The sequence below is a fragment of the Geospiza fortis genome, unplaced genomic scaffold (genome assembly GCF_000277835.1).
Source record: "Geospiza fortis unplaced genomic scaffold, GeoFor_1.0 scaffold172, whole genome shotgun sequence".
NCBI classification, from domain to species: Eukaryota; Metazoa; Chordata; class Aves; order Passeriformes; family Thraupidae; genus Geospiza; species Geospiza fortis.
The window spans coordinates 3,432,853-3,457,290 of NW_005054309.1; the positions used below are offsets into that span (position 1 = coordinate 3,432,853).

Below are 24,438 nucleotides of genomic sequence, written 5' to 3' on the forward strand. Positions count from 1 at the left end.
TTTTCACAGAACTGCAATACTCTGGATGTGATGTGACTGGCACTTCTTCCTTTGACACTGTTTGCAGCTGCAGCTTTGTGTGTTGCAGATTAAAAACACGTGAGCAGAACACACAGCTTGGAGAGGAGAGGTCACTTTAGACCAAGTGACTGATTTGTCCTGCACACCAACTCATTATGGAAGGAGACAGAATGACTTTTAACTTAAGCCTTTACCCATCAACACTTCTGCTGGAAAAAGTAATCTTGCACAAGTGTAGCTGATCTATCTCAGGCTGCTTGGCAAGAAATCAGCCAACTGTATCACGTTTTCCACCACATCCATCAGTATTTACAATCAACAGATTAGGAAGACATTTTTTCACACAGTTTAATTACAAGATAAAATGTTTGCCACTTACACAATTTGTTTTAAATCAAGTAGTTTTTTGTGACTAAAACTTCTCAATTCCCAGCCTTATTTATTCTTGCAATTGCTGTGTCTGAATCACACATTCATAAGAAAGCTCATACTCATTTACAGAGCCAACAAGTCAATTAAATTTTTACTGTGATGTCAGAGTATTCTCACCTTATGTTACATTTCCTACACAATTTATAGGCAAATTGGGAGAAATTCAATTTCTTTTTACTTCTCATCCCTCCCAAAAAATTCCCTTTAGTGCACTTAGATTTAAGCAAGGCTGATTTTAGGCTGACTCAGCAGATGATGCAAAATTGCTCAAAAGCAATGGAATCTCAAAATCACTCTACAGATCCTGGTTTTCTCATACAGAGGTTTATTTCATGAATGCATTACACAGAATCCATGTATCTGTCGATGCTTGTGAAAGTTTCTATTTGCAAAGTGCTATGTTCCATTCTGGAAATTTCCACACTGTGTAATGCACTGTTATCTTCAAGAGACAAGACAAAGCAAAGGTCTCCACTCTGAGTTCATAAAGTACACACAGTGTATTCATCCTCCAATCCCCATGATGGGAGATAAGATTGTTCATTATCAGGGTTTTACACTTTCTGCCATAGATCTGTTTTGCCAGATCACAACTCCATTTTACTGATATAGAGGAATTTCAGTCACTTAATCTAGTCTGGAAATATAAAACCTCAGGGTTCTATGACCACAGATAAAACCCCACTGTTTTTTTCAACATGCTTACCTAACACCTGATATTTTCAAAAAGCTTTATTAGCAAAGCAAAAAATTTCATTGTACACATGTTGCAGTCCTTGCATATAAATGTTCTTAAAATGGAGTTAAAATTAAACAGTGAGCCACTGAGTCCTTCACTCTTATCTCTTCCTGTGGCCAACTTCAAAATCATAAAATCTTTGAATCAGACTATTTTGCTTCTCACACTGGTATTATTTTATTTTTGAACCGCTAATATTCCTTCACTACATTTGTATCTCTTGCAGAATCAAATAATCTAGAATGCTAAGTGTAAAGAAATACAACTCTGCCATTAAAATCATATTACCTTCCAAGTGTTCCCTTTGCATCTACTGAACACATACAACACTCCACACTTACAGAGAAAATGTGAGGCCAAATGACTGCTTACCTTAAATCTGTCAACAGAAACAGATGCCTCAGACAGAGACTTCACTGAGAACGGAGTGACTTTGAGAGCAAAAGTCATTGAGTTAAAGACAGTGACCACTGTGAATGCCTAAAAGCGAGACAAGGAAAATAATCACACTTGGATGCAACATTCTAACAGCTCCAGTCTTCTAAAAGCTGAAATGGCACAGCAGCAAGTCAAAACCATAGAAAAGGCCCAGTCCAAGAACAATCATTTAAATATTCAACATATTCTCAAACAGCAAATCTACACAACTCCTTCTCTGGTGCTTTTAACAGACCATGACAACTTGTTCTGTTTGCAGGTCAAATTCCACATTAACCTACTAGTGAAGGCACAAATTCAAATCCTATTTTTAGACATTTGTACTGTTTGCATCCAAGCACACTGCAAAACAAAAACATCCAGTAATCCCCAATGCCCCATCCAAACAGGAGAACTTATTTATATTCAGCCCAAAACCTGTTCTGAGGAAGGTCAGGACAAAAGAGCACCCAGAGCCTTTTGTGCAAAATATAAGACTTCACCTGCTGCTATCACAGCCATAATTCACTTCTGTGAGCCAGGATACAGCATGGGCACATGGGCACAGTCACATGAGAAATGGCTCAGCACAAAAGCTACAGAAGCAAAAGCATCAAGAATATTTCCAACAGTTTACCTGAGCTGCTGTAAGGTCATAGCCAAGGATCATATGGACAGAAAAAGTCACCACACTGGCAATGACAACAACAATGGGAGCCACTCCCACAGTGATGCTCTGGAAGTAGCCTGCACGCTCCAAGATTTTGCGCTCCTCTTCACGAATTTCTAGAAATACAAAGAGGGGCACCACGTTTGAACTGTGATTCAGGGGGTACATACACAAAACAGACAGTACCACAGCACTAAGAGGCCTAACTCTACACTTTAGTGTTTATCACATTATAAACATTCTCATAAAGAAAGCAATTCTAGAGGAGGAAACTGTACTGGTCTAATCTTCACACAAATATAGAGATTTTTTAAGTGATGAAAGAGGAACAAAATTGAAAAAACTTAAGATTAACATCATGCCATAAACATCATTACAGTAGAAAGTGAAATTTTAGAAGCAGGTCAGTTTGTCCAACCCACTGTCCATAACACAGTGCCTGAAGGATGACAGTTCTTACACTGCTTCTACAGCAGCACCTACAGCACAAAGTCAGGATGCATAAGGCTACAAAGTAGTGGGGCATCTGCAGCAAATGAGACATTCATAGACTGTGGGAACTCACTTTGAACATTCTGAGAAAATGGTTTGACCCAGGCATACATTTTAATGAATTTAATGTAATTAAGAACTTCATTCATCTTTTGCACTCGTTCATCTGTTGTTGCAACGCATTTTCTTCTGAAATAAGCTGTGAGGCGCGACACAAACATCTGAAACAAAAAACACCATGAAACATTAATGGCAACTCAGGAAAAGCAAGTACCTTCAATTCCTAATTACCAGAGAAAATTAATTTTTAATCTGAAAAGGGGATTCAGGGATAGGGCCAGGCAACTGCTGCCCTAACATAAAACTCAGGCTGGAAACATCATTCATTTCCTCCTGCCCCATCTGCACCAAGCACCAGACCTGTGAGAGCAAATTTCAACAAAAATTTGAGAGAACAAAGGTGTGCACTTTTACCAGTATTGAATAGTACTAGTTCAGTTAAAGTTTCTGAAGCACAGTTAACCTGAAGATACATGAAGTTGACCCCCACTTTAGCCAGTCTTTTAACCTGATTCTGCAAGGCAAATCAGGACTCTGCCCAGTCAGATCAATTTCTAGTCCGTGCCACTGCTATGAAGGTAGTAAAACAGTTTTTAACATTTTTACTAAACTAATCTAAAACCAGAAAGTTGTGTTTGATATGTTTTAAAGTATCTGCTACTCTTACACTCATCCCATTCCTGGTCTGAAATTCAAACCCAACACACTACTTCAGGAAGTCTTAGCTCCTTGCCTTTCTTCAAACTCACAAACTCTTTTGAAGTCTCCAATAAAGGAGGACTGCTGGGAAGAACTGGAAAACAGGCTCAAACTCCACTCCTCATTCCCCTCTAAAATGCAACTCCCACTACATAATCCTTACTTTTAGCCAGATAAATAGGACCACAGTGAACCTCACAGTATTCAGCCTCCATGATTTATAAAACATTATTATGAATACAGTGACAAGTCTTCAGCAGTCTTATAGACATTTTATAGGCAAGAAGATTTTGGCTTGAACTAGCCTATTTCACAGCTCAGCAGAAGCAGGAGTGCCTCATCAAGAAGATGTGGTGTTTTTCAACATCTTGCATTGAGTCAAGAAATCCAGAACACTGCTTATGCAACACTGAGCTCCCATACACAAGCTGGAGGCCCTCATCTCTTTCCAGCATCAACCATGAGTACCTGAATATTCTGCAGTTTCATTAAGCTATGAATATTAGTCTCAGCCAAATCTATCAGCTTTCCTATCCCCATTTTCTAGTTTTATCACTTCAAGCTTCCTGATTCCATATTTCTGCTTCATACAATATCTTGTAAATGCCTTCAATAAAGTGCAATGTCATAAACTGGCTAAACCTAGCACATTTCAACACCTTTTATTCAGAACTATACATTTGTCTGACCTAAGAAAAATAAAAATGAAGCAAGTCTTAACTCTTTCCAACTCACCATTGCTGGGTAGAAGAGGATGAAGACAGCAGATCCCAAGAAGCCTGTTGGACCCAGAATAATCACATTATAAACCATTCCCAAGATGGCCACAATAGGGCCCCCAGCCAACAAACTGCCAACAGCTGCAGCTTCAAACATCCTCTGACCATCATTGGAACAAACATTTATGAGCTGAAAGACAGAACAGATAATTTGATTTAAGGCACAGCTCGTTCTCAAAGGAATATATTACACATCCCTGTTCACATTGCCATTTTCAAAACAAGGCTGCAGCTTACCTCTCCAAGAGACTTCTCCTTGATGTTCTTCAGCTTAAGGATTTTCTTGAAGGCCATGGTCAGGACAGCCCCGCGCAGTCTGACCCCCGTGCGATAGTTCAGCGCCCAGGTTAGTGCCAGGGACCACGATCGCACCACTTCCGTCATAAAGATGCCAAAAACTAAAAACAAGCTGTACTGCAGGTTGGACTCACTCTGCTGGGTATACTCCAAGAGGTGTTTCACAACGAAGGCCTACAGGAAGAAATGCAAGCTTGCATGAACACCCCATCACCCCAGAAGACCATACAACAACTTTATGTTAAGTTAGAAATAAGTAGGCTACTTTGCTTTTAAAAGAGCTGTTTGAAATAGAAAGCATCTTCTTTCCAGAAGTAAAAGGTGTCAATACAAGAAGTACTGTAACACAAGCCCTGCTGAGAGCCAAGCACTGAGTCAAATTTAGTAAGTAAAGAGAGTTTAATTTGGAACCATATTCCTCGCAGCACGCTCCTAATCCTCCGTGTCTTCTAACTTAACATAAATGTGTCAGTTAGCTGAAAGCAATGCATTATCATATAGAAGAGTTTTAAAATATAGTCACTACTTATACATCTGCACACATTAAAAAACATTCCTTCACGTGACATTAAGACCTTTTTTATTTTATCTTTGGTTTGCTTCAAACGTGCTTATTTGATAAAAAGGAACAATGTACCTACAGTTGTAGAGGGGAAGAGTGAGAAGGACATTTGCAAAACATTCCTGGAAATAAACATCAGCAGTTTAATAGTAAAGAAAAAAACAAGCAGAAAGCACAAGGTACGCAATACCACAAATCATTGGGGATGGGGAGGAAAAAAAAAAGACAAAAAAATTAACCAATCAATCCCTCCCCATACCCTCTTCCCCCAAGAACATAAACACTTTACCTCAGGAATCACATTTCAAATATCACCTGCAGAAAGAAGGCAGCCCCCAGAACCACCAGTTCCCAACTCCAGCTCTTTGTGGTCCAATGGCACAATATAACATCATACAATTCACAACCACCAGCATTAAATATTATTAACTGTGAAACAATAGGCTTTTATTTGAAATGAAGTGTCATCTTAAATGGTAACAACTCAAAACCACTATACAACAGGTAGACCATTGTATAAACATACAATCTGCACATACAGGATAATTATAAAGGGCTAATATCTAACAGTCAGTCTTAGCTTCCAGCAAATTAGATTTTAATCTATACACAAAATTATAAAGATACAAAAACAGAATGGTATTTGTTCACGGAGTCCAAAAGAAGTCAAACTTGAAGGTACCAACAGAGGAGGTTTCTGAGGCTGCACAAATTCTGAAATCTGGTTTTGAAAGTATCCTACAGTAAGGCTTCACAGACAGCAAGAGACTTCCTAGAGAGCTTTTCAACAAGTGTTTTAAAATACTGGTGCTTTCGATATACTAGCACGGAGTAGAGAATTACCTTTGCCCACAAGAAAAATCAACAAAAAATCTGAAACCAAAGAAAATATTTGAGAAGCCTTTCACATCATAGTCCATTGAAGTCCTCTTGGCTAAATCATGTTTTGCAAGTAGGAGTTCTATATAGTTTGAAGAGAGGAAAAAAACAAAACCCCGCAACTCCAGCAAAGGTTTTAATAGCTACAGCCCAGCACCAAATAACAAAAAAAAAAAGGAGATCAAATTCATCTGTTCAGAGGAAAATAATTCTGTACATCAGAACCAAGGAAACATGCTGTAAATAATTTTGCTCTTTTTCACAGGTGTGAATTAAAGCCAGATGTCCATCAGATTCTAGAATGGCCGCTGAGAAAATTTACATACCGACCACTGAACAAATGTGAGGAGCTCACATTCACAGATCTATTGCGTTCCAACTTTCTCCTGATTGGATTTAATTTTACATCGACTGTTTGGATCACAACTGCATACAGTTGCTCTGCAGTTACTGTGGAGATTACTGACTTCTTTTTCCAGCATTCAATCCAACATATGCAACTGAGTCACTGAGCAATTGGGGTGAAAATCCCCCTTTTTCCTCACGAGCTGTAACTCAGCATGGTCGCAGACTGCAAGCATTTTCTCACACACCACAGCATTGCTGAAAGTCTCCAAGAGAGGATGTATAAAGATAGCAGATGTTTCCTGGGGTCTCATTCCTCCCAAAACTTTAGTGCAATTTTGCAGCACTATTTTATTGATTCAGCATCTCCAATGATGAAATAGAGACCAGCTTACATTATACCCCAATTTATTTTAGTTCCGGAAGAAAGAAAAGAGGAAACAGCAGATTAAAGAATTTTGAAAAGGGAGGGGAAAAAAGTCACAGAAAATTAACATTTACATCTGAACAAGTACTATTCAAATTCATATTAGTTTAATGAAAAGAATCCAGCATAAAGTTATTTACAAAACAAAAACATTGCAGCATATAAACTAAGCTAAGGGGGGAAAGAGCTCCTGTGGCTATTACGTAGTGGTTGGTACAAGCTGCTGGGCTGTCTTAAGCATTCCCATGGAATAAACATTACCTTACCTTTGCTCTTGGCGGTGGCTCTGGCCAGGAGGAATGCCTCATCCTGACGCAGAAAACAGCCATCCTGAAAATGCTGAAGAACAGCTTCTGTCACTGGTCCCACTGCAGTGCCGGCATCCCTGCTGCAGCCAGCGCGCCACAGCTGCAGCTGGAGCCAACAGGGAAACTGGAACACTTACCTCCCACAGCTTACCACTCCCCCCTCCAGTAACTGACCAAAGTGTCAAGCTGTGCTCCACTAAAATAGCACATTTACCCATCTCCCAAATGGGAAGAATAGCTCTGAACAGTAGCAAACAGGTACATTGTTCAGACCTGGAGTTAAACCGATTATGTTTAGTAACCAGGAAACCTCTTTGCTCTTCCACCAGAACTTGGAAGTTTTGGTAGCTGATCAAATTGTAGCAAGTATTTATTTGAGATAATATATCACCTATACTAGTACATTCTGATGGTTATTACAAGGCACTCTGACACATGCAGCTGACTCATCAGGTTATAGGTTTAGATTCTGTGCCAGATGCAAAATGTATCAAAATAAAAAAAGAGGAAGATCCTTGAAGGATCTGATACCAAAAAAAAACACCCGACCAAAGCAAAAGAGTCCACACAGGCAGTCTGGAACAACTCCTTTCCAGTTATAACCATCACAATGCTCATTAGCAAAGCCACAGCCATTTGCTGGCATTTCAAGATCATAGACATTCAATTAAAATTTTTGAAGTTTAATATAGTGTTTAACTCCACTTTTATAATTTTCCTCCAATACATGAGGTTAAGTCAAGTGCTTTTCCTGATCTCCCTTCTCACCTTCAGGTGACTGAAAGGGTGTAAGAATACAAGAAAGCACTAATACTTCTGAGGAGACAGCACAGGCATATCCCTGAGGCATGCCACTTTTAAAAACAGGGAGGAGGGATGGTAAAGACTTATTTTCATGCCAAATGGTAGGACCAAAAATGAATTGGGCCTTATTCAGAAAAATGAATAAGGTTGTCTGTAAATGGGCAACTGTCTATAGATAATTTTAAGTTACCCATATCAAGCATCAATTGCAGCATCAGCCCCCAACATAATCAAGCTGGTTTGTTTTCTCCTTTCCCCTCTGGCTCTCTCTCATTCAGCAGTTTGGCTGAGACAAATTGAGACCATTACACTACAGAAATTAGGGGTAGCCCTGCTACAAGTTCTTTGCTAACGATAAAAGCAGCTTCTCAAGCCCTGTAGTGAAACAATGACAGAAGCTCTTCTTGGGAAAAGCTAGTGCTGTTAAAACCTTATCATAATTTATCGTCAATTACCAAAGTATGTTCATGTATTTTATTATAAAGACAACTATAAAATATTACAAAGAAAACAATACCACAGAAACATTCATTGTTATTCATATTACATGAAACAAGGCAAACTTTAAGAAGACTTAAAAAACAGAACATCATTTTTTGATAAGACATTGAAAAGCAGGAAAACATTTTAAAAAGACATTTCACCTAACAGTGCACCCAAGTGTACTTACCCAAGAAATGAACCTCCAGCTTACCAGCACACAAACGTGTACTACTAGCAGTAATACTGCTCCTACTCCTCAAGGGAAATGTGTAGAGAATAAATTTAGTCAAAATTTCAACTTTAAATCTGCACAACATGTGCAACAAACAGGTGACAAAAAATGGTGTGAATGTCAAGTCCCATGTTGTTATCTTCAAAAACGACCCTCAGCAACAAACAGCAGCCGTTCCTAGAGGCAACAACGTTTTCTAACACTTCTACCTGAAACCTGTCTGGCCATTCTCTGTAGGATCAGTAAAGACTATACCCACAGGCTTCTTGAGACCTGCTCACATTAGTTTTTATGCAGTGCTCTCAGAATTGTTTCGGTCCGCTTCTCGAAGACTGTTATTAATGCCAATAATTTAAGATTAGGGTTTTATCAGACTGAATTTTATTCCAAGATAAATTTACAGAATTTCAAAGAGAAAAACAATTAGAAGACCTGCACATAACAATCTTATGAAAAAAGCAAGTTATGTAGTTAAGCTTATGCAGTTAGGGAAGAACTTTAAACTATACTCAAAACCAAAGAGAAAAAACAAAGTCCATTTCCTCCAGGATACCTAAACTCCCCCTCCCTTCCCCAAGAACTTGCCTGGGTATTCAGCAACTGATCCATCAGCTGTAGGAATCCTATCTTGGATTATTGAATTGCTCTTGAATTTTACCCCAAAATTTCTAGCTAGTCAAAACGTTTAAGTGATTCTGCAATGAAACCTTAAGATTTTACAGCTGGCCATGAGATGGAGCCCTCTGGGGTTGTTAAAAAAAGGATGGATATTACTTACTGGTCCACTGAAACCCGCGAGCTGCGTGATCATCAGACACACTATGGAAAGGATGAGCCTGGTGCGGCAGAAAATCCACACAACCCTCCGGAGAGAAGCATCATCAGGCCCATTTTCTTTTAGTTCTTCCTGCCACAATCTTTCCAGCCTAATAAAAACAGAAGATTTATGACATTTATTCATGTCATAAATTTTTCACCAGGAGAGAAGTTACAGTGTCATACATACTTCTTTGTTAAAACTCTAAGTACTTCCTAGCTCAGAACAACAAAAAAATAATATTAAGAGAAATAAATACACTCTGTGAGGTAGAAAGAAATATCTATGTAGTGTTACTTCCATAGGACAAAGGGATTAAAAACACAATGCTTTTTCTTTGCCTGGAGTTCCTTTGTCAGTCTTAATATACTGACAGTCTTTCTCTGCTGAACTGACTGAAGACTGCAGAGTCAAAAGCTGAAGAAATTCTCATTAACCATAGAAGGTAAGCCTGATCAGAAGATCTGATCCACATTCAAGTCACTTTGCTACTGACAGCATAATTTCTCATTTTAGCACAAGAATTTTTCACTGTAGCCTTGAGAAAAAAATTTGTTTTAATAGAAAATCAGATTAAAGACATGCAAAATCAGAATAATTGTACGACACTCCTAAAGATATAATCCTCTAATTTCACTGAAATCGACAAGGCTACAGAAACTGTGCTGAATGAGAAAGCTGTCTCTGAAAGATGAAAGTGAATTCCACCATTCTGAGAAAGGCAAAACAAAATGTCAGTGCTGCTCTAGGGCAACACTATACCATTCCCTGCATGTAATAACATATAATAAATGGAAACAAGAAAACAATAATGAACTACATGTCTTTACCTTCTGCAGTTGACATCTGAAGACTCATGCCTTGATAAAGACCATACATCATCCATAAACAATTCCCCTTTCTTGTATGCTCTGTGGGCCAAAGGAGTGAGCCAGGAGAAGGTCATGGAGGAAAAAAGCCCAGCATTATCAACCGGGTGCTGGTGTCTAAAAGAATTAAAGAAAAATCACAAACAAATGAAAAAGGAAACAGGAAATGTCAATCTTCAAGAAAAACAAAGCCTCCTCTCATTGAAAGCACTCAGAGTACCAAATGGTCCATGCCAGCCACACTTGCTAAACAAATTCTGATGTTTCCAGTACCAGTCAGCAGACCTACATCTGCAATTCTGCTTTGTCACTGGTTTGAAAAGCAAATGCTGTATGAGTTCTGTGGTAGCCTAAAGACGTACTTGGAAGTGGTCCGTATGGGTTTCAGTGCATTCAGACCATGGTGGTATTTGCCCTTGTGATGCTCTTCATCCAGCATTCTCAGCTGGGAATGCACAGAGATGTCCAGTGGCAGGCCCTCTGCCCGAGCTGCTGCTTCCAAGGCATCCTGGCATTCAATCTGCTTTTACAAGAAAGACAACAGATTCAGACTTCAAAACTACATTTGAAGTCCATGACTCCCATCTCCAGCAATTTTGCACCTCTTTCTTCTGCAAATTATTGTGCAACAATCACAGTCATTTCAATGTCTTAGACCACAGGCTTCATCCTGGCAGCAAAGCCATGGAAGGCACAGGTTCTAGATCTGTGTTAGACTACTGCATTTGTAAAACAAATCAGTACCAGTATTGCACCAGTGCATTCAAAGGATAAATCGACTGACCAGACTAATCCTGCCACAGGGAATACAATAGAGAAAGATTACAACATCAAGTACCTATGACATCAGCTCAGGAAATCAATGACTGGCTTATGCAGTGAAATTAAGACATTTTCTAGATGAATTTACACCTTCTTAGTATAATTTAGATATTCTTATCCACAGAAAATACAAAGTATTTTCAGAATTCTACTAAAGTCCCTTCTTCAAAAACACTTTAGATTAAATTTAAAAAAAACAAATATGCACTAAGTAGAATTCTACTTACTTTTATAATGTTTCCTGTTTTTTCTCTTTTTCCCTAATCTAAATGTAACAAAAATGACAATTTTCTCTGCTCCCAGGCACAGTTTCTCAATAGCTCAGCAACTTTGGTAACAGCCACTTACTTAAAAGGCAAACCTTATCTCGGGGAGGGTTTCCACAGCCCCAGGGAAAGGCAGACTTAAATGCTAATCCCAAGAGGAGAAACAGCAATGATACAGGATAGTCAAAATGTTGCAAAGTTCAAACAAATCTTTTGATGAGCAGCCAGATGTGGCAAAAGTACATGAGGAGATGAGCCTGTTATCTGTACTGGCAGAGGGCCCTTGACTAGTTCTGCTAACTTGATGTGCCATTTATTGCAGGACCATGTTACCTGCTTGTGGTGTTCTAGTTTATCGCAACTCAGCTACTTTGTAGAAAAAAAAATTCTGAGGTAAAAATCTTCCGGAAGGTCTTACAAAGATACTATGATTCTACCTTTATGAGTTAACCTATCAGAGCCAAGTTAGCTTGTTTCCTTGAAAAGAAACAACTGTGATGCATTGTAGCCTCCAGCAAACACTAAATGCAAGCACTTGGTTCCTGACTCCCAAGTCATGTAATTATTTTTGGAAGTGTCGCCATTCATCATGGTCTTTGTCTGTACTGTGTTAACATGTAATAGTTTAGCACACTAAGACACTGTTCCCACCCATGAGAAGGATGAGAACAGGAAACTGAAATTGTCATTAATCTGTCCTTTATTTACTTAACCAAAGTTCTTAAACAGTGCCTAAGCATGGTGTCAACAATCCATGGTTCTATCTCAAAAAACAGATTTGCTAAGCTATCACCTAAAGCTATGGGAACAAAAGATAGCCAAATAACACGAAAACAAAAGAACATTAAAACCTTATGACACATGGAGTGACTCAAAATACACAGTACTTGAAATCTGAATTAAAAGAATTCTCACTCAATTTATATTAAATTACTGACTCACTAAAACAACACTGACTTACTAAACCTATGCAAATCAACATTAATAAGGGACCTGCCATAAACATCCCAAAGGAGTCAGTAGCAGGGAAGAGTTCTGCACCACCTCTTTTCTGGATACAACAGAGGAATTTTTGACTGGTTTATTGCGTTACCCCCACAAGAGGCCCAGGGCAGATCTGCCCAAACATCTTGTTGCTGATAACACACTTGTTTCTAAGTGATGCCATAAACTAGTCGTATAAACATTGCTTTTCAGAGCATACCAAAAAAGTGCCTATGAGTAAAAAAAAATCTTCCAAAACAGAAAACACTATGTTGATGAGCATAAAAATAGATTCACCCACTTAGAAACAAGAATAGCTTTTTAATAAGTAAGCACAATTGCAAGGGGTTTAGGCAGTCCAAAGATAATATTCATAAACAATCACTGTGAAAAATAATTAAACTCTTCAGAGCTGCTCAGGAGTTCTCTCAGCAAATGTGGAAAAGCTGCATTGATAAAGACAAGGGCACTGCCTTTATAATGCCTTGCCATAGAGACAAATACAAGCACAAACCCCTCACCGAGAGCACTGCTCATCTCCATCTTGGTGAGATAGTCTTACATGTGGGAATTTGACAATCAAACAAATGCCAAACAATCACATCACTTCAAGATTTAAGAACAAATCCACAGTTCTGTGTAGTTCTCTAAAGATTAAAAAATCCTCAAAGCAGAGTTTATCAGGAAGAAGTGAGGCTCCTAAGTTGTTCTACAATGCACTTCAGGAACAAAAGACTGAAGTAAAAAAACTCAAAACAACCCCAACACTTAATTTAGGTTTCTGATTAGGTTTTCTGATTGCCTGCATGTGTGCACAGTTTTCTTGGAAACCAATGCCTTGAGTCATTACTAATGTGCTACAACAGGCTCCAGCTTTGCTATCGAAATAAATGTCTAATAAACATGAAAAATAAATTAAAATGCACTTTTCCTAATTCATCGACTTATTAATATGCCAAAACAAGCAATTAAATGAGTGATATAACATGGTACTGATAACTCCAAAGAAATGCTCACAGAAACAAACCAAGTCTAAATCAGATATTGCTAGCTGAAAGAGGAAGATTCAATCAGACATGTATTGAGAAACAGCAGATGACTACTCAGCACCAACAAAAGGTCAAAAAAAATGAAGAATTATTACAAAAGACACAAAGGATAAAGCAGAAAACATTACCATAACACTTATAAAACCCTAGGGTTTGCATCCTTTTTGAACACCAGACTATGCCCCTTGTCACTTCAGTTCAAAAAGTGTATTATACTTAAACTTACTTTCCTTGAGCAGTAATAACAATGGGGCTTGGAATAGCATAAACTTAAGATTTTTCAGCTGGATAGATAAAAGGAGTAAAGGTACAGGTATTTGAGAGGTACATAAAGCCTGAAGAACTAGAGAGTGACCACCAACTGTTCTTACAACAAAAGAACAAGGTACACTTATATTTAGAAGTCTCTATCATAGGATACTGTAAGGTTCAAATGCATAAATGGACTAAACACTGGAGAAATAAACTCACATAGGATAAACATATCATGGCTTACTAAACACATGACAGAGGGCAAGAACAATCATTGATCCAGCATCTTATTAATAGCTGGTGAATGCCAAATAAATTTTCTGCACCCATGGGTATCTCCTAACAGAGCATAATAGTTCTGCACTCCACAGGCCATGAAGCTCTGACACACCTGAATACAGGCTGATACAATTCAAGAGATCACTATAAGAATTAACAGATTGATAAAACAGTTAAACTTCTAATCTTGGGGCAATTCCCAAGAGTGGGGTGAGCTCCAAGGAAGCACTATTGCACACATGACCTTCCTTCATGGGTGGGTCACAGAGGGGCAGAGAAAGAGAAGCCCAGTTGGTGCTGCCACCACAGAGCACACCTGCCCCATCTGACTTTCTACAGCTTAGGAAAACAACAAAACCATACAAGCACCTGTTGGCATGAATTCCTTGTCAAGGAATTGGTCATAGCAATGGTAAGCACACAAGGTAATGAGAGAGTCAGAAAGATTACATGGCTGGCTCAAGGCATATGACAGAAAGCCTGAGTGATATGAGGAAAATGAGTGGTTTAGGGGCAAGGGGAAACTATTTGCTCATTAAATTAGAGACAGACAGAGCAAATCTACAATCCAAGGCCATGAAAATGCAGGAAATTTAGGAGCCAAGCTACAAAGCAGTCATATACACATGATGTCAGAAGTTCCATAGGAAGCAAGAATGGCATGAGGAAACTTACTCAAAAAGACAAGCAAACTCAAATATGTGAACTTGCACACTTCTGAAAATGTGCTAGGCAGGCAACATGGGCATCTGAGGATGGGAGCAGGTAAAGAAAAAGGAAGCAGCTGTCATGTAGGTGGGAAGGAAAAAGCCACCCAGAGAAATTCTAGCCTTTCACACAGTCCTATAACAATCTCCTATTTAAGAGAAGGTAGCAATTATTGGTTTGACAACTGTAACATCACACAACTGCAAAGCCAGACAAGACTGGAGGCAAAGCAAAACAGATTTTTCCATCCCTTACTCATCTTGCAGAGAAAGAATCTGATGTGTGCATACAACCCAAAACCCATCAAACAGCTTTGCCCCTTCTTCCCTAAGGCAGAACATCTTCCAGGGCTCAGATCACAGCAGGGAAGAAGCTGCATCTTCTTCTGGTCCTACCAGCAGCTGACAGGAAACTAGAACAGATCTGTAACTACTTTTTTACTAATCCTTACAGCTAACATAGAATACTAAAGCTAATGTGGTTGACTTATTATTACAAAGTTAAAATTGTTTAAGTTGTAAAGGTCTCTGAGCTGGCAACACTGCAGAACAGAACTCCCACCTCTTGCATTTAGCAGCCAGAGCTCAGCAGGCTTCCTTTAAAGTTCCCAGCAAGGAGAGACAAATGGGAAACCTAGAGACCAGAACAGCAGAGCTCAGAACTAGGTGGGCATGTGATGAGAAATAATTCTATCATCACCAGCTCTGCTCAGAGCTTAAAGCATTTGCCATATTACAACTCCAGGATGAAGAGCAATTTAAAAATATTTAAGACTTCATTAAAAGATTGGTGTTACAAAATAAGATTAGTGATTAGCTTGTATGGAGTGGGGAAGGGAAGAAAAGAACCAACTGTTCCATTTAGCTTAAGCGCAACTAAAATAAAACAAGAGTCTAGGAAAAGATCCTCTGAAGTTGTAATTACATTCTTCCCAGAAACTCCTCTGGGTCCAAGAATACCTCCAGAAAGGAGTAAGGGGAATATACACTGCTTCTGCAGGTAGCACAGGCAACCCCTAAAGCATTGTCCAGACTGCAAGTCATCAAACCCCAGAGCATCTGAAAATCAAATAGGTTTGCAGGTCCAAACATTGTCAAGTCTGCAGCTGCTTGGTGAAGCAGCAAGTGCACTATGAACTTTATGGTCTACTAAGACAATTCTCTTCTCCTTTCACTGGATTTGATGCAGCACACAATCTATAAAAATATTAACAAGGGGATTTGCAGCATTAGGCTCCCAGCCTTCTCTGTAGCTAGGATACTTTATAATACCCTGCCTGATTAAAACGTGAGTCTATTTAAGACTAGTTTGGTGTATCATCCACCCATACCAGCTGTCTCCCTGATGCTGGGGCAACAAGGAGCAGGCACTGGGCTAGATCAGAGACAGCAGGTGTCAGGAAGGAGGCACTGATCCTTTAGGCACCTGCACACATTGACTGCCAAGTACAGACAGCACAGCTGCATTCACACAGCACCAAGGTGAGACCATCAGACAGCATCAGATGCTTAGAAATTATGGTTACAATTTCCATAAAAGAATCAGATCAAGAAGTCAGAGACTCCATTTTCTTCAACCTCCTGAAAAATGGGTATAAATAAAACTTCATGTCTCTGTTGCCTTCCCAGCTTCTGCTACCTGAAAGAACAGCTCTTCACAGCACCAAACACATAGCCAAATGCAGGAATAAGTACAGCTCTGCCATATTTCTCTTAAAAGATACAAATTAACTGTTGAGAAACATATTCTGATTTACCACAACAGTTCAGAGATAGGAAAGCTTGGAGTCCACTTCAACAGTTACATGTGACTTGATTACACCAGATCCATTGTTACTTTTCTGGGCCAGGATCAGCAGAAGTTGTATTAACACGGGAGTCATGGTTTCAAAGCTAGCCTGAGTTTATGCATCCTCAGACTAAAGCAGAAGTTTCCCAATAGTGCTTGGTATTGATTTCAAGGCTCTGTAGCCAAACAAGGTCAGGCTATGTACATGCGGTAAGGCTGAGTATTTTAGTCACATATATTGAACACTTTCACTTGAGGCACAGAAAGTCCTTGGTGAGGACAGGTATATCAGCTTCTTACAGAAATATTTCTTATTTTACCTTGCCCTTGAATTCTGGCCAGCATCAGCTTTGAGGTGAGATGTTCTCAACTCTTTCCTAACAAATCCATTTATTCCTGCAATCCAAGAAATACAGAGTTTGGCATGAAGTGTTTGTTTTAGGATTTTGCAACTGTAGCTGCTATGAATGCACCTGATAAGCAGCTGTGCACGTGCTTAGGCTTGTGGTATCCATGAATTCCTGTCTTTTCTTTTGCATTAAAACCAGTATTCATGATCTTGTAAGCAAAGGTTCCAGGATTCAAAACTAAGGCTGTACATTGATCATCCAGCACTGGAGCTACATAGCTCATGCACAGTGGCAGCAGACTCCTGTGGAATTGTTAATAACCAGCTTTAGAATTGGCACCCCACATGTCTGCCTACAAAGATGGGAAACCAACTCCCCACTAAGCAGATCAACCTAGCACAGCACAGGCTGAGAATTTGGCTCCCGCCTTGCTCAGGTAAGCCCTGCTCTCCTGAACCATCCCAACACCCTGCCATATGCTGGGGGTGTTCTTCAGTAACAATCTTTATTCATGCCATGCCTAAGCCAGGTCACAATAGAAGCTACACAGGAGAATTTTGTACAACACTTGGAGTATCCAGGGAGGCTTTGAACATCAACTCCTATTGAGTGGAATCACCAACCAGTGACAGCAGAAGCCTTGACACCACAGCATTTATCAAGCCTAATACAACAATCTTGTCTTGAACTCACCTTCCAACACATGCTTCCAAAAGCAAACAGTAAACTAGGAGACTCAAACATCTCAGGGCTCTAAACATGTTGACTTTGAAATTCATTAACCTTCATCCTCAAAAACAACTGAAACACAGATTTTGTTTGTGGAACAGCTTGTTTGCCGTCTGTGGTTCAGAGCACAACTGACTGACTATTCCTTATCACTAGGATACAAATTTTCAAAAACTAATAACCATCTCAGTGTCCCAAGACATCAGAACCCCCCCATAAGTTGCTCCAAGCTGAGTTCCCCAATAGTTTGGGATAGATGCAGTGAATATTTCTGGAAACGCTTTATAGCTGTACACTGAGTTTCTGAAACAGCCATAGAGCAGAATGTCTGCAGCACTAATATAGAACACCACAATGGAAAAGACACTGCAAGATTTCCTTCACTGATAGCTAATCTACTCCTTACACACTTCTGGTCATGAGCAGGCTGATTTAAAAATCTGCTCTGAACAAAGGAACAGCAATCTACAGTAGTCAAAGACAATACCAGCATGTGGTCAGAGCTGAGGTTTTATGATGTGGCTAAGGCTTGGAAAGAAGATGGCTGTGCACAAAGGCAGTCAAGTTCCAATGGAAGCTGTGAATTATCCAGAATATCAGTGTTCCTCTAGAAAATGTCTCTGCCCAGTCACAGACCTCACCTTTCTGTTCCTGCGGTTAAGCAGAAGGCTTCTCTGATACCATAAACCCCTCTCCAAGTGTCAGATAAGCTTTTGATACATGACTGGCTTTGGATATGTTCCTTTTTCAGATGGCGATATGTGCATCTAGGCATGAAGGACAAGGTAGAGATACCCCTTCTTCAGTGTGGTTAGAGGGTCATCCTAAAGCATACACCAAAAAATTCTAGGATCTTCTATCAAGTGATCCTTAACAGAATCACTTGATTCTGTGATTACTGTGTCAGTGACTGCTTTACTAGTAGAATTTCAATGGTAAAACAACAAAATATTATTGTAACCAATAAGTTCAGTTGTTTGGGATATCATGGAATTAATGCATCTTTAGAAAGCACCACCAATGTTTGCTTCTGCACCTAGTCTGATTGTGTTCAAAGTTCTCAAAAATAATAGAACTGCTGCAAAAAACAAGATTTTAAAATTTTGATTTCATTTGACTTGAAAAAGTAAAAAATGTTTACTTGCTTATGAAAATATGCAATCATCTGGAAAAATGTAGACACATCTAGCAGCTTCAGCTACAAGTAACAGTTTATAGTTAAGCTGTCTAGGACTGCTCTAAGCATGGAGGGCACAGGCAGAAGTACCCAGGCTACACTCACACCCCTATTTTTAACCTGTTGTTCAGTTGACTCAGACACTCAGATGCTTCAGAGAGGTTAAGGCAGAATTGATCTATTTAAATACTCAGTGATAAATCACTTCAAAGCTATCAGTGCTTGAAGGATTTACATCAGTTCCAACAAGTTCTGATCACATTCCCTGTTGTCTTGGGCAAAAGATGTCAGAAACAAACCTGAAAAACAAGAGATCAAGGTAAGGACAGGAATATTAGTAGGGCTTCTGATAGCTAAAGTTAGCAACACATTTCCTTCATGTTTGAAGTGATCTCTACAGTTCCCCTGGCTGGTGTCTTGAAACACAGCAGTTTGCACTTGAGATTCATCACAGATGCAGTCATTATCCTTCAGCAGCAAGAACTTGATCCTGAACAGTACATTCCAGCCAGAACCAACTACAGCTTGGAGTACAATTTGTAAATAAGTGCTGTAGCATTGTTAACATGGGAAGTTGAATTCCAAGAACTGAGTTCTCATAAGCTCTGTATATCATAGAAGCAGCTTGTTCTCATATCCTCCTCTTTTGTAACTGTAATGGGGTAGGAAAGCTAAATTCATTGCCTGCTATTCCATCAAATAAACAAAATCTACATTTGAGACAAGCCTATTCCAAAAGCATTTCAAAAATAAATTATTTCTCTTCCTCATCTGTCATTTTATAGCATATTTCATGGACAGTGGGGTCTGTCCTCCCCAGAATACACTGCTTCCATGAGAAAAACTACATACAATTACTTCAGCTGCAAGTTGAAGGGCACAGGTACATTCTGAGAACAGAAAGTCCTAAAGGTGTAAGTACAAATCAATATTTCAAAACATTCTTTAATTATTACTCACTGGTCATGTAACAGCTTTTATAGATGAAGACCACTCACTGTAGTGCAAGGCAGTAAGTGCACCTACAAGTTCTCCAGCAGAGGCATGTCCCCACAAACAATAAGCCCAATTAGTATGGTACTATGCAGGGGGAACATGTAGTTAAGACTCTTTTATAAGCTACATTAAGGTCTCCAAAGACTTAAAAATCAATTGTTATCAGAACACACTGCAGACACTTATTCATGAGGTGAATATATGTATTCACAAGCTGAATAAATTTTTTCTTGGATTTCAGTCCCAAAGTGCCTATTTCAAAGGTCCATATTTCTATAGCAACATTCCCATTAAGTACCAGGAAACGTTGGATTAGTCCTACTTATATTGCAGAATTATTTCAATTATGATTCCAGGAAGCCTGTTTGAAAAGCTCCTGTCTTTCAGAGATGTGATCTTTCAAGCTGTGACCAAGCAGCATTTAAGCTTCCAAGGAAAGAATTGCAAGTTCTTTTTCACTATTGTCATGAACACACTTGTGGTAGTTTGAAACAGCATCCTTTCAGCTGGAAATAAACACAAGAATGGAGGTTTCAGGACAGAAAATGGAAAGCTGAATATAACCTTTTGCAATGCAAAGAAGAGACACACAAAAAAGCACTGGGACCTTGGCTCAATGGTAAAACAGGCCTTTCACCTATAAAGATCATGATCAGAAAATCAACTAGACTTGTCTGCTTCAAGTTAAGAAGGATACAGAAAATGCAGCAATATAGGCAACAAAAAACCCCAATGAGTCATATTATTGATCAGCCAAATGTACTTGTAGCCCTGCCAGAAGCAGTCATCACCACTGGCCATGAACCAGTGGCCCCTGACTACTGTCCCCAGAGCACAGAGAACTCAACCTTACCCTATAAGGGTGCACCATGTTAGCAAGAAAGCCACCTCATGCAGTGAAAGTCTGCTGCAAAACAGTCTTAAACTTGCATTCCACAAAGATCTGAAGTTAGTGGTGAAATAACAGCCTACATCTGCTTGCAGCTTGTTCCTGGCAATACAGACCATGCTTACAGCTTAGTCATTTTCTGGTCAACCCCATTCAAACCCTGAGCCAGATTTTCTACAAGAAATTTGAGAATCACAACATCTCTACTGATGGTATGGTGGACTCTATTGTCCAAGTGACAGAGTTCCACCACAGCTTATCCCTCTATCTGAACTGCTGTGGTCCTACTCTTCCTCATCACATCAGCCCTCTGTTGTGTTCTGCCACCAGCTGTGCCAAGTCAGTTTAGGCATCTAACCCAATCCAGGTTCCATAAAAGATACAATAGCAAAGGACAGAGTTCCTTCTCTTCCCTTGAAACACCACTTTCTTCACAGCTTCTACCATTTCCTTACATGCAGAGGGAAAGTGCTTAACCAAACAGACAAAGCTCAGCCTTATGAAAGGGGAGTCTTTGCTCTTCCCTAAGCCAAGTATGCTGCTGAACCAGAGCTTGTTTCAACTAGAAAGGGAAAAACTTGGTACATAAACATGAATGCCTACCTTAGATAAGGTGTTATGAATACCTCTCCTTTTACTTAACCTTAGTATTCTGCAAGCAAGCAGGATTTAATCTCACTGACATGTAGCAACAAATTCAGAGCTGTTTTGTGTCTGTGGACTATATACACCCGAGCTGCAAGGCTAGCAAAACAAAAATGGTACCAATGTCTGAGCTAGAAGTTAACACAACCTTGGCATACTGAACAAGATAACTACCAAGTAAAGTGGGAATCCTATCAGAACCAGAAGATGCCATTAGCAAAGCAAGTTCAGTTCATTCTTCTACTCAAAGAGAACAAGATAAAGTTCAGTGTATGAGCTTGGGTAAGTCTTTCTCTTACATCAGTAATCACAAGTTTACAGAACACCTGTTTTGCAACCAATTATCTGTGTGTACTACCCTGTAGTCATAGGCAGCATATCAAATGGTATGGGTAGAAGGGTAAAAAAGAGCAGCAACCAAGTTAAGCTGACCTGAAGCTGCCTCAGAGTTAGAGATTTTCATGCCAGGCTGTACAGACATGCAGGATTTGGCTTACTTTCTGTCTCCACAAAATAAAAAAATAAAAAAAAAGAATAAAAAAAATAAAAGTACCCACAAATATGCTGGTTTCATGATTTCCTTTAATTAAAAATGTACAGGTAAGGTAAAGATTGTTTCCTTTAAAAGTTAATCCTGATTAGATGATGCAGACTAAAAGGGAGAGATAACATGCAATGATTACTGCTGAACTCCACTGCCACTGGTCAGGAAACAGAGCTGCCCACCAATGGCATCACTGTTGTCACCAACAATTTGACAGAGCAGATTTGCTACTGGACAGGGCAGGGTGGGTGGCAAGCCCATGACATCAACATGGCAAAAGCCATAAAAACCCACACCGTGCCTCGAGGGCTCGGCTGTGCACCAGTGCCTGCTGTAATGCAATCAGACTCCACCTTGCTGAACACGGCAGCAGCACTTGCTGAGTCATAGAGCCTGTGGGGACACCGGAGCTGCAGGGCCTGCAGGCTGCACTCAGCTGCTGCAGAGCTCAGCTCTCCAATCCCAGTCAGCAGTGCAGCCCTGGGAAACCCTCAAACCCACTGAAACAAGGGAAGCTGAAATACAGAGTATCTCAGCAGCTACTGTAACACAGCAAAGATTAAGCCTCTTTAGAGGTCTTCACAATTCCTCTGTACAAATACGGCAAGTTCACCTATTTCCAACCCTCTCACAGGCAATCTATGTGGAATGACCAGCAGCACACCTGCAAGGAACTCATCATTGTGAAAATCAGACAGAAGCACTATTAACTTTATTTGTTTGTCTTGAGAAAAATCTACAGTGTGTACACATATATATCCGTCCTTGGAGTATTTCAGAAAAGGTCAAGAACAGGATATGCAATAAAATATTAGCTGCTCTGAATGCTAGCACTGGAATATCTTTAAACTTCTTCAGCTGGCAGACGTTATTAGTTTCTGGCCATATCTTTCATCAGCATGGGTGTTTCCATTTCTCTGAGCCTTTTTTCCTTATAGTACTTGGTAGTATATGCACTCTTCCCAGTGAAAACAAGCTTTAAAAATTAGAAGCTCTGAACAATGACAGGCTAGCTCCAAGCCAGTGGTTATTTCAAGACCCAGCTCTCAAAATAAACTAGAATTATGATGATACCTCACCATGTTAAATACACTGATGTTCAAGAAAGTTTTCAGTAATAATTACTTTCATCTGAGGGGAAAAGTAAAAAAGTCAAGCTACTAGAGCAAGCTAGACATCTGTTTTAGAAAATTAATCCTTGAAACAACCATGGCATGATTAAGAGTTTTTTCAGCTGCCAACACTGAATGGTGCATGATTTGTGCCGAGTGCTTCACTGATCTTCCTTGGTTGTAATGATTCTCTAAAACACAAAGGTTTAAAAAATTTCCTTTATTCACATCAATAGCTGAATACTAGAAAAAAGTTTTGCTCAAATGGTACTGAAAAGCCATATTTAAAAGCAAAAAATGCTTAGTAAGTGTTAAGACCTGTTATCAAAATAGCTACAGCACCCTTTGGAATGACCTCTTCCACACAATAGGCAATACTCATTATTGACCTTCAATGCAGCAAATCTATATACAGCTGGCACAGCAAAAAGGCTGCTGCATGTAATTTAATAAGCATAAAGACTGCAAAATAAACAATGAAAAAGAAACTGACCTTAAGTTTAGAATGCTGAAAATTAGGCTCTTCCTGCTCTTCATGCTGCACCGAGTCAGCTCTCTCCCTCACACTCCTATACCCAGGACTGGGTATAATGTACTCTTTTCCTATGTCGATGTCTTTCATCTTCTGTAAACGCCAGGGTTTACACGTGTACTTTCACCTCAAGTATCTGAAAAATAATTAAATTCCCCCTCATTATGTGCCGTGCCCAAAACACCAGTTACTTTTAGTCACCTATTTTTAAAGTTAATCTTCAGAATCAAAATCAATACACAATAGCAAATGAGTTATATTAGAACAGCGCCGTAATAACATGGCTTTCAAAGTCCATGCAAGACTAACTTCTCATGAACTAGTTTAAACATACCCTGAGGTAATCAAATAGTACAATGATCCTCAATGCACTAGAGTGCTGTCATAGTTCCTCCCTTAGATCTCTGAAATACAATTATGCAATCTGACAGACTAAAGCAATAGCTACAGCATTTAGCTGAAACCGTGAGAAACTTGCCTGCGAAGACCAAATCCCCAAAGTCTTTTGTAAAGAGTTTGAAATTGCATATATACAATAATTTATTGGTACAAAGTTTTGCAAAAACAATCTCTCTGGAGAGATCACTTGATAACATTAGTCAGTAGAAACACTCGGGAGAAAACGGTGTCTTTTCTCTATAGCATTGCTCACTTACTCCATAGGCTTGAGCTATAATTAAGTGCAGACATACACAGGAATGAGTCACACCTTCAGTGCTGCAGGTTTCCACCCAGTCTATCAAACTGCACTAAAAGGTCAGAAGGAGAACCAGAGTCTGGAAGACAAAAATCACTCCCCTCTGCGAGACCCTGTTTTATAACTCAGTTTTATCGCATTCTGCCACCCGCCTGCAACTAAGGCGATGGGAGACGCCTGGCTGCGCTACGCTGGTCAGACTGCACCAGCGGCTCTGCCGGGCTGCGCGGGGCTGCCTGGGCTCCGCCGCTGCAGCATCGCCGCCAAGAGCACCGACGGGCGGGGAT

At 39.6% G+C, this 24,438-nt stretch overlaps 1 protein-coding gene across 3 annotated transcripts in view; it reads right to left on the reverse strand.

Annotated features, from left to right (window-relative positions):
- ABCC5 (ATP binding cassette subfamily C member 5) overlaps positions 1–23,592 on the reverse strand; it is a 42,909-nt gene extending 19,317 nt beyond the window's left edge. The window contains exons 1-9 of one of the 3 annotated variants that reach the window (XM_005418980.2): positions 23,416–23,592; positions 10,695–10,852; positions 10,294–10,449; positions 9,425–9,572; positions 4,547–4,780; positions 4,266–4,439; positions 2,845–2,992; positions 2,247–2,395; positions 1,565–1,672 (exon numbers count right to left, since the gene is read on the reverse strand). In XM_005418980.2, coding sequence (XP_005419037.1) covers positions 1,565–1,672; positions 2,247–2,395; positions 2,845–2,992; positions 4,266–4,439; positions 4,547–4,780; positions 9,425–9,572; positions 10,294–10,449; positions 10,695–10,852; positions 23,416–23,544 — 1,404 coding nt within the window. In that variant the 5' untranslated portion in view covers positions 23,545–23,592. Of the gene's footprint in view, positions 1–1,564; positions 1,673–2,246; positions 2,396–2,844; positions 2,993–4,265; positions 4,440–4,546; positions 4,781–5,588; positions 7,159–9,424; positions 9,573–10,293; positions 10,450–10,694; positions 10,856–23,415 lie in introns of those variants that run through there. The other 2 variants (XM_031055516.1, XM_031055515.1) reach the window with 2 other exon arrangements.
- Between the last annotated feature and the right edge of the window lie 846 nt (positions 23,593–24,438).